At 42.1% G+C, this 10,300-nt stretch overlaps 2 protein-coding genes across 2 annotated transcripts in view; one reads left to right on the top strand and one right to left on the bottom strand.

Moving 5' to 3' along the window:
* LOC108579152 (apoptosis-resistant E3 ubiquitin protein ligase 1) overlaps positions 1-1,498 on the bottom strand; it is a 19,080-nt gene extending 17,582 nt beyond the window's left edge. The window contains exons 1-2 of the mRNA XM_017942603.1: positions 1,421-1,498; positions 1,065-1,258 (exon numbers count right to left, since the gene is read on the bottom strand). Coding sequence (XP_017798092.1) covers positions 1,065-1,242 — 178 coding nt within the window. The 5' untranslated portion in view covers positions 1,243-1,258; positions 1,421-1,498. The remainder of the gene's footprint in view (positions 1-1,064; positions 1,259-1,420) is intronic.
* A 7,061-nt stretch (positions 1,499-8,559) lies between these two features.
* LOC108579227 (agrin) overlaps positions 8,560-10,300 on the top strand; it is a 22,228-nt gene continuing 20,487 nt past the window's right edge. The window contains exon 1 of the mRNA XM_017942709.1: positions 8,560-8,614. Coding sequence (XP_017798198.1) covers positions 8,560-8,614 — 55 coding nt within the window. The remainder of the gene's footprint in view (positions 8,615-10,300) is intronic.

Raw genomic sequence — 10,300 nt, 5'->3', positions numbered from 1 at the left:
CCCAGTTTGGCCCAAGTAGAAACAGCGCGCAGTGACATTGCCGCAGTTGGGAACTTCGTACCCATTCGTTCGTCCCACCAATAACGAGGTACAAAAGCCTAGCCCGAAGGAAGGTACGCGCAGGCGCCAACGTTCTTGGCACCGACCAGGGCCAAGACGAGAAAAGTTCGGATACTGACGCAGATTTATCAGCTCGACCGCTACAGCCTCCGGTTCTAATGCGGAGAACATGCGGAGGAATGAATTAAGATGAACGCTCGAGTGAAACTTTGTGTGCTTTCCAATATTAAGTCTTGTTCCATGCTTACCTTTTTTATTTATTTATTTTTCTTTTCTGTTTTTTTCTTTCGAAGCAATATCTGGCAGGAAATTAGATTACCAATTTATGAGAATTGAAACATTTTTCAATTTCACGGTGAATTGAATCGTAATGTACAAAGGGAAGATTATTGAATTAGTTATACCTTGATGGTACGTTGTGCTGAAGTTCGTGTTGCTTCCAAGTCTTTGAGATGTTAATGAATTCCAGAGCATCGAGGCTCTTGCCAAAGTAATGAATAATGTTTTCACGACGGATCCCTAAGTTCATGCTACCGTACGATTAATGCATTCCGGAAGACTGACAACTTTACGAGCAATCGAAAGTATCCGGTGCTTATTCTCGCACAGTGGAAATTGATTGCACGCCAAACAATGAATTCTGACGTTAAAACGTATGATAATGAACCCTATTGTCTCAGCGTGATATACAGTTGTAATTGGTGCACCGAAGATTTGTCAAACAGAATAAGCGACGACGTACTACAATCTTATCGATTACAGCTACACTTGTGTTCGATAATTCAATTTAAGCAGATAAACGTAATTTCTAATCTAACATATTCCACTAGAATATTTCATATTGTCTATCGAATAATTTATTTAACTTTGATTGTTTACAAACTAGAAAATTCTAGTGTTTATAAATATTGACATATGAACGTCACTAGGCCGCGCCATGTGCACTATACTACCAGTAACGAACGAAGCAATGGAATTAGCAACGTTTCTGAATGAATTCTGACCTTTTTTCCTGAAGAGAGGCCGGTATTGTTTAAGGCCGATTTCGGCCAGCCACTGATCTGCTTCGGTGACATCCCCGTTGTTTCCATTTCCGGTGGCAAGCATCAGAAGTTTGCCAAGGGACAGGACCATTGTAAGGGCCAGGAATACTCCCGACAATACAGTCGACCATCGTGCCATTTCCTGACCGGTGCGTCTTTAAAACGAACGGTCACAAACTGTATTGACATAGTCGCGTGTATACACATGCATGCAGTTAACAGGTTAAGTGTCAATTGGAGGTTATGTCACCACGGTGTTTGTAAACAAATCCGTGTCGGGGAATGTAACTAGCGGTACGTTACGTTAAATGGCTTACCACATTTTCGTAGAACTGATCATCGGATCGCGATACGATTGACAAAACCGTGGTTTCAAAATTTTATGGAGTAAGAACGTGTATAGTCGGCCAGAATGAGGATTACTGTAGATGGAGTGACAGGTGGAAGGCACTATAGTTTCCTAGGGACTTCGCGCGCCGGTCTTTCTCCTAATGGACAGACTGAAAATCAATTTTAAAGTGCTGCTTCCTTAACATTCGTCGATATTAAATAAAAAAAAAAGCAGAAAAACTTCGTAACTAATTTACTTGTAGCATTCCTTAGTTCGTAATTTATTCTTGAAAATTTTATTTTAAAATACGCTTCATTTCAACGAAGTTTCTCTACAATGCACATAGATATCTAACTTATCGTTTGTTGGAAACTACGACTATTGCAACTTGCGAACTTCAACGAAAATGAAATTTATATTTCATGCGAATATAACCAGTACATTACTTAATTTCTATTCGATACATACGTAACATTGATTTTACGTTTAAAACATTCAAACTTTGCGTCTATGAAAAAACCAAATAATTCGAAATTAAAAATGTATGGCAAATTTCTTGTAAACCGTTATAGGAACGCGACTGAAGTAATGTCTCTGTAAAGAGAAAGAGAATGCAACCGAAATTCGCGGTACTTGAACAAGGAATACCAAGAAGCCGTAAATTGGTTGGCAATAAATAATGAGTAAGTCTTGTTCTGTAATCCGGACCGGCAAAAGAGGCTGCGTTAACGGTCCACGGAAGGGACTGCAGTCGGCATACAGACACTGTGTCCTCGACATTTTGATCGTTACCACAGCATGTCGAATGCGACCGAGTTCTTCGCGGTCTCGATGTAAAAGTTCATATATCGAACGGTTAGGGCAAGAACTGACTTCAGAGTGTCGGCCTGCATTCAACCGTCCGATAACTATAGTCGATCAGAAGGAGAAACGCTATATTTCATGCATTTTACTATCAGTTTATCACGCCGTTACTTTCATAATATTAAGCAAAAATACGAAATTCGATGTTATAGCTACGGGTAACATAATATAGTAAACTTGTTTGACAAGTATTTCAACGAGGGCTATGTGTCGTTAATCGTTTTTTATGGCCAGTAGTAACGACTTAATGCACACTTCTACCGAGGTATTATATTCCTTAGTCTGGTTGATGTTAATTTATAACGGCAATAAACGAAAAAGAAAGGTTATTTACCTGTTGGGCAGGGCTATTTGAATTTGGCGCGGGTTATTATTGGAAATAGACTAAAGCATGTTATTGCGTAGTAAGCGATTCATCAGGAATGTGACAGATACCTAAACGATGTATTTTCTTATCGAGCAGCAATTATGTAATTCAATTTCACGCACCGATACGTACCTAATATATATACGCGCGACAAGTTTTGATAAGTATTTAATTTTGTCACGGTAGATAAAGAATTGTAGACGCGCGGTCGCTTATTAACTGTATCCGATTACGGGCGCTACTACATACATGTGCGTTTTAGACATCGGTGAGCTATATACCTGATTACAGAAGTATCTATCAACTTTCCAACTCGTAATCCACTGCACGAACACTGACGATACATAATACAATTCGTGTAAAATTAGAGGTATTTTCACTTTGTACAATAAAAGAACCCCCGACATTGGTTACATCAATGAAGCGACAAATATGATATGATAGAAATGGATCGTGACTTGACTGGCAATTTGTTCCATACGTGACACATTCCTTTAAAGATTTCTTGCACAAGAACTACACAGATGTCAGATCTCCTTGTTAACTTCGAGTTGACACACTAGTTTCACGTCGAAGGTGTCAATTGCATTATGCGCGCTTATCCGCACGGTTACTGCGAACAAATTGAATCAACAGGTCCCGAGGAAAATACAGGTTAGAGAAAACGTCCGTCCCATAGGCGCCAAGGCAGTAGTCAATCTTGATCTCTCTTTTATTTATGCAGCGATGAATAAACGAGTGATGTAGGTGATAATGACGCATGAAATACAAGAGTGATACTCTTGTCTGCTACTAGGTAGATCACCATGCCGAGAGGTGAGAGGTCTCGATAGTAATTTAGCGAATGGCCGACCAGCGGCGCTGTCTTGGTGCAAGCGCGCCGTTTTGCCTTGTCCAGTTGCATACTTTATGAGTTCCCCTGTATGGTCATGAACATGGGACACCATACCACACCGCTATACTTTGCTTTGACAGCGGCGAAATGTTTATTTAATACATGGAAATTCCCGATTCCCAGGTTCGCAACGTACTATACACGGCCGTTTCAGTCTCGTTGGCCCGGCCCACAAATCCTTTCATTTTTTTTCGTGCTCACCACGATGCTCGTACGTTCTCGACCGCGTAAACATTTTTCCCATCGAACAGAATACGCATGAAGTATTATATATTCTCCCATGGTGTTTCTACGCAATTACTGTCATCACATATGGCCAGCCATGCTATTCTCTGTAGAAGAGACTATGATTTTTACGCGTGTGGTGTTTTTTTTTAGAACACGTGAAGTGCCGTATAGTTAGTTCTATTTTTCATTTAATCGTCTATGACCATAGATGGTGTGCATGCGCCCATGAAGTGTATTCAGATTGATACTGTGATAAGATTACTGTTGTAAGTAGGGAAGGAATTTTTTTTTATTGCTTTTAACGTGAGGTGCAGTCTTTGGCACCTAACAGAACCTGTATTACAACCACCATGGTTGTTAAGAGGGCCGTCACCAAACCAAACAGCGTGTCGATTGAACCTCGTTTCACTAGCAACTTTTTTCTTCTTCGGTTGAATGAATGCAGTGTTGATTTTTTCATTCTATTCGATGTAAACGAATGAAATACATCCGAATTGAACGGTGAAGTAGGCGCGGTACTCTCTTTTAAGACGTATCGATCGATAAACGAATATCATGATCGTTCAATTATTGCGTCGTGTCGAATGTTTCCGTGGTTTTTGAACCGTTCACTTCGAAACAACATAACTCGAACGTTTCCTTTTGAAACGAGTGTCGTTACGTTCATTATACTTTTCCAAACGTAATACAAGGGTCATTCGAGGTTATGTCAACGTCATTCTTGTGACATTTAGGTCATTTAAGGTTATGTCAATGTCACTTAGGATAATTGGGGTATCTCTGGGATAAATGCAACGTAATAGATATTCTTGTATTGTTTCAGCAATAGCATACTGAACATAATAGTGATCATTTCAGACAAAATTATTGAATTTCAGCGATGCTATTTATGTTCTCTCAACGTGAATGGTTCAAAACCACAGGATCTTTCCGGATAAACCAATATTAATAGTCTCCCGCCAATCGGTCGAACTGCAATACCTATATCATGGTTTAACGGTGCAAGAATCGTAAACCGAGGGTATAATGATATTACTGCGCATGTCTTGTACTGGTCGCGTGACACTACTTGAAAGACCATAAAATTTAACCTAAATTCTTCGCAGAAATAAAACTACTGCGAATATTCTGTTTAGCAGACGAAAAAAAATCTGCTCTGAATGTTTGCCGACTATGTGTGAGTAAGTCGTCGATAATTGGCGCGATTAGATTTACCATACATGTCTCACGTGTCACCGTAAGCGTTGCGCTGTCCGATAGATTACAAACGTGTTTAATTATCATTTAACGTCTCCACGTTTAGACGTGATTTGACGAGGGTAATGAATGCTAAACACGGCGTGGCAAGCTTATTAATTAATCGCCATAACGGTGTACAGGTCGGTTGGGATAATGTTACGATAAATTACGATGTCGTGTCCAAACTGATATCACAGGTGCTCGAGTGGAGGAACGGAATAAAGTGGATCACCTTCGTGAGGCTGATCTAACTCGTTCGTGGCGTCAAATTATCCTGTTGTCGGATCGGTATTAAGATTCGTACGACTCTTTGATCTTCCGAGGATTATCGAACCATGTCGAAAGGAAATACACTGGAAAATGTAGGCATTAAATCGAAACACGAATCGTTTATGCAATTACAGAACAATGCATGTACGCCGCAAGATCCTACGTACACACACTAACACAATATAACCTATTCGTTGCCATAATAGCTACAAGGCTTTATTTTCATTTTTTAAGGTAATATTTTTTACTTAAATTTATATTTTTTTTAATTTAAAATTCAATCGAATTTAATATTTCATACGTCTAATTGTAAGTGAACACTTGATTACGTCACAATGTTGCCAACTGCGTAGCAATTGAAAAATTCATCAAACATCTTCGAAACGTTAAAACATTTTTACGTGTATTCTTTTTTATAATTATTAAATAATTTGCGAATGAAAGGGTTAATCTGCTGTTCGTATTAACAGTTTAGGTATATACGGTTGATACACCAGACACCCCTGAAGTTGACTGCGAAACTTGAGTAAAAGAGGGTCGAACGCAATTGATTGCAAAATTGGATTGCGAACAAAAGGCGCGTGTTTGTGTTCGATCTACAACAGAGACGTCGTGTAAGAAAGTTATGAACGCGGCTTGTACTAAGGAGCGTTTATAGAGGGAGGTAATGAATCCATTCAAATTCAATTCGCTCAAAGGGTGTTCTTGCTCGGCCGACGTGTACACGTCATTCCGATGTACCGTATAGAGCCGCTTATCAATCTCCCTAGATTTTTCGTTATTCACAAAGAAAACTTGTTGCTTGTTACTATTTTCATTTACATACGCAGTGAGCCGAGCAAGCACATACAATTAGATACATAATCATAAATCGTAAACGAAATAAGCGTTTTATGTTGTTCTTGTGTTATTTTTGGCTTGCTTTCACGATGATTTTAGGATATTCACCGCAGGGACACGATCAAAGAACCTTAGCAGAGACATTGCTCGGGCAAGTGAACCGTGACAGAGGCAGAGTTTCGTAATGATATCGAGACGACACACGGCAACGAGGTCGTTGCTCGATTCGTGTTTGCTCGTTTTAAGGCCGTCGTGAAACACATGCAAAAACATGCGAATCGTTACACGTAGACGGTCACCTGGCCCGGTTGATCGAGAAACCAGAGTGAGAATACATGATTCCCGTAATCGAAGCTGTAGCCTGGGCCTATACAAGACCACGTCACCGATACAAAAAGGTATACAAATAAACTTTTACAGACGTTTTCTTCAGTCGGTTAAACGCTTTTATTCAAACAATGTCTGGAAACTCTAGGGTACAGTTATGAGTGTCTTAGGCGAGGTAACCACGTTAAACCGAACAAGTGGGTTAATGGTGAAGTACACGAGAGAAGAGAAGAGAAGAGGAGAGATGAGAAGGGAGGAGGAGGAGGAGAGAATAGAGAAGAGAGAAGAGACACGATACATATGTATACACGTGCGCGTTTTACAATCCAACAGATAGATACTCTGACAGTTGATGTTGATGAACGATCCCTCTTGGCCTTCGACGGACACAGAAGCTACATCGACGTTAGAGGTTGGCGGTGTGCTGCAGCTGCACCTGCACCACTGCACAGTGAGCGGTATACATTCGGCCTCTCTTCCCTCGGGCCACTGCCACACTTTCGTGTGTAACAACCGGTGTACTCGGTTTTTTAGTCCTCCTTTAGGAACATTAGACGCCCGAAACTGGAGCACCGAGAGCGATTTCGTCGAATCTAGGAAAGTGTACATTGGGGCGAATAAAATCCTTTTTATACAACTAACCGAGAGATCTTGATTCGCGATATGGAATGAAGTATAGTTAGATTTTTGATCGTGTACACAACACACTATCCGTCGTTACGGTGCAGCGTCGAAACGTTTCACAGCGAAGTTTTCGAGAGCGTTATTGTCTAGAAATTAAATTGAAATTCGACCAACACCGATGAGAAAGTTCACCGAGCAATTTCGTTCCTCTACTCGGATGCTTAATTACGTTTTTATACCTGAATCGCGTGTTACCCGCGAAATCTGCGGATAATTAGTCACTACGGACGCGGGACACGATAGAGGAGGCGAGCTTAAAATGTTTCGCTGCGCGGCGCGTATGTAATTCCCCTCTCGGTTTGCACGTGAAATTACCGGTTAGAATGTAAGTAGGAAAGGAGATTAATGTCGCTGTCGGTAACAAGAAAATTCCCCATGATCGTTCGATTAGAAAGTGCACCCGCTAAAATGTAAATGAACGACTACGTCCCGGGTATGGCGTCTTCATCGGGGAGTAGCCGAGAATATTCCACACTTTTAATCGTCTAACTTTCTCAATCAGGTTCCATCGTTGAATTTCCAGTCATTTCCTTTGATCCAGTCTCGGGTTCCTCTTCGACTGGTCCTTTTCTGAAAAGGAAAACTATCTTTCCTGTTCACTGTATGAAATAACACTTCTAAGGTAATAAAACCAGGTATTTACGGTAGCTCTAGTTATTCTAGATCGCAGAACTTGATTCCTAAACGAATACAGAAAGACACTTGTTTCTTTGCTAGTGGTAATCAAGGATGGATTAGGATGGTAGAACAGGACATCCCTTCAGAATCGGGAGAGACCGGACCAAATGTGGCCGGAGACCATTTCCTGGAGATGAAGAAGAAGAAGAGGAGGAGGAGGTCGAAGAAGAAGAATAAGATATCTTCTGGTGGAGGAGGAAGAGTTGGCCTAGAAACGGTGGTTCTCCGATCTCCGATCTGTTGCTGGGTTTTCAGGCTTCGTTCCCTCGTTCCACCTCGTCCAGCTACACAACCCCTCCCCCGTTTGACTGGCCGTCGACGACGATGATGGTAATGGTAAATGGCCCATGGAGAGGCTCTCCAGTCCGCGCCTCCACTGGAAACGGGAGCACGCCACGTGAAAGTAGGAAGGGGAGGCTATAGCCGGACTGACGTCGCTTCGTGCGCCTCAGTCGTTCGTGGACCTCGAAGGACGATAGAGGTCGAAGAGGGCACTTCCTCCTCTCCTTCCTCAACGGCGCCACCACCATCCTTCTTCTCCGATCATCTTCCTTCGCGCCTTATCCTCTTTAACCGGTGGCGAGAACAGCCAGCCAATCTTCATACACACAATAAGATAATCGTTTGTTCGAGACGTCCGCCTACTGCGACTACGAGAAAGTTGACTTATAACGACGTCGTTGACACACGATCGTGGCACAACGTCCGAACGGATCGTCGACAGTTAGGAAGGATGCATCGTCACATCTCACTCCTCGTTGGGATCATCCTGCTGTGCTGCCTTCAAGGTCGGTATCGCTTTTAAACCTCTACAACTGTAGAATCGACGGGTAAAGTTGCTCCACACGTCCGGTGAAAGTCTCTGCAACAGGTCGGACTCACCCGTCTTTTCTTTCACGCATCCCTGTTCTTTTTTTCTTTTTCTTTCTTCCACCTCTCCCTTTTTCCTATCTCGTTACTTTTTCTTTGTTTTTCTCTTTCTTTTTTCAAACCTGTGCCACATAGATTACGGTATTTCGGTCGCAGAGAGATTGATCGATAATTCGTTCCCGTCTACTGCAACCAGCCCGAACAGTTTCACGGTTGGCTAATTGAGAAATAAATGAACTCCACGCGATGCACGAATAGACGGGTCCATTCATTATTCCGCGTAAAAGCAGTCAGCCGTCCGATGGAGAGTAAAAGCACACGGCCAACGGATTCCACGTCAGGGATGCGTAATGGTGATCGATATTGCGTTAAAGTAGAGATTCGTCCTAGCGGCATATTAATGTCCAAGAGAAATACCACCACTCGTTAATTTATATCCACCGTGGTAAAATCAACCTCTCACGTTCACCAGTTTCTGTCAGCAGTACTCGGTGGTAGTTAAAATCATCGTCGTTCCTTGGCATTCGATAAATTTCATCTCACCCGACGATCAGAGAAATACGTACGTATATACGTAACGTGTACAAACGAGCCATCGAATGCAGTACGAATCGCAATTGGTCGAACGTTTGTCGCAGAATTGATCCTCGTCGAAGTGGGTCAGTCAACGAGCTGCAAAGTTCAAAGAGCCAGCATAGAGCGTCGCTGGACTAAAAAAAAGAAAAAAAACATCTAATCTTTCCTTTTTCTCTCTCACAACGAAGAAAGCAAAGCTCCTTCCGGAGCGATACCGATGTTCCTGTATCGACGTCCAGCCTGTCCCTTCGTTCTTTTTTTCTCTTTTTCTCGGCAAATGGCTTTGGTCAGAGCACCCATTGAATTCTCGACAGGGGGGCCGGTATCTCTCCATGGCCAAGTGCGATGCTCTTTCAACTAAGGGGGGAAGAGAGAGAGAGAAAAAGGAGAGAGGGCCAATGGTTTTTCGTTTTAATCTCCTGCACGCTGGTAGCATCGTGCACGAGAGTCGACTCACGGGGGCGAGTTCCTTCCTCTTTCTCTCTCTCTGTACGCAAAGCTCTGTTGGTCCTCTCGAGCCCGTACAGCGTGGCGTCACTCGATGTTTTATATTTCCATCCATTTATGGGACCCCACGTGTGTGTACACACACACATATATCTACCTCGAGTATCTTTTAATTAATTCACTAATAGAAAATTCATTATCTCCCGTAATAAAGATATTATTACGGGTATTCCCACGGGAGTTTCCTCCGCGAAATATCTCGCATTCTCCCAGTCTCTAAACTCACTCTAAACGATCCCGCTTAATGCATTTTATATGCAGTATTTATTACTCTTCCGTGTACACGTACATATGATAAGTACTAGTTAGCATTAGGAATAGGCTAATTTTATTAGACGTATCTTATGGTTAATCTACCGCAAGTACATAAAGGGCCTCTCTCGGTCGAGTGTTCGACCAGGCACGTATAACTCGTGAAACGACAAGTTAGCCTACGGCCTCGACTCATTCGCCTAATTAAGTATGCTAATCGTCTTAAAAAAAAAAAAAAAAAAAAAAAAAAAAAAACCCCCGGGGGGGGG

This window comes from Habropoda laboriosa, unplaced genomic scaffold (assembly GCF_001263275.1).
Source record: "Habropoda laboriosa isolate 0110345459 unplaced genomic scaffold, ASM126327v1 scaffold64, whole genome shotgun sequence".
Taxonomy (NCBI): domain Eukaryota; kingdom Metazoa; phylum Arthropoda; class Insecta; order Hymenoptera; family Apidae; genus Habropoda; species Habropoda laboriosa.
The sequence above is the reverse complement of the archived record's forward strand: the minus strand, read 5'-3'. Positions and strand labels throughout refer to the sequence as shown.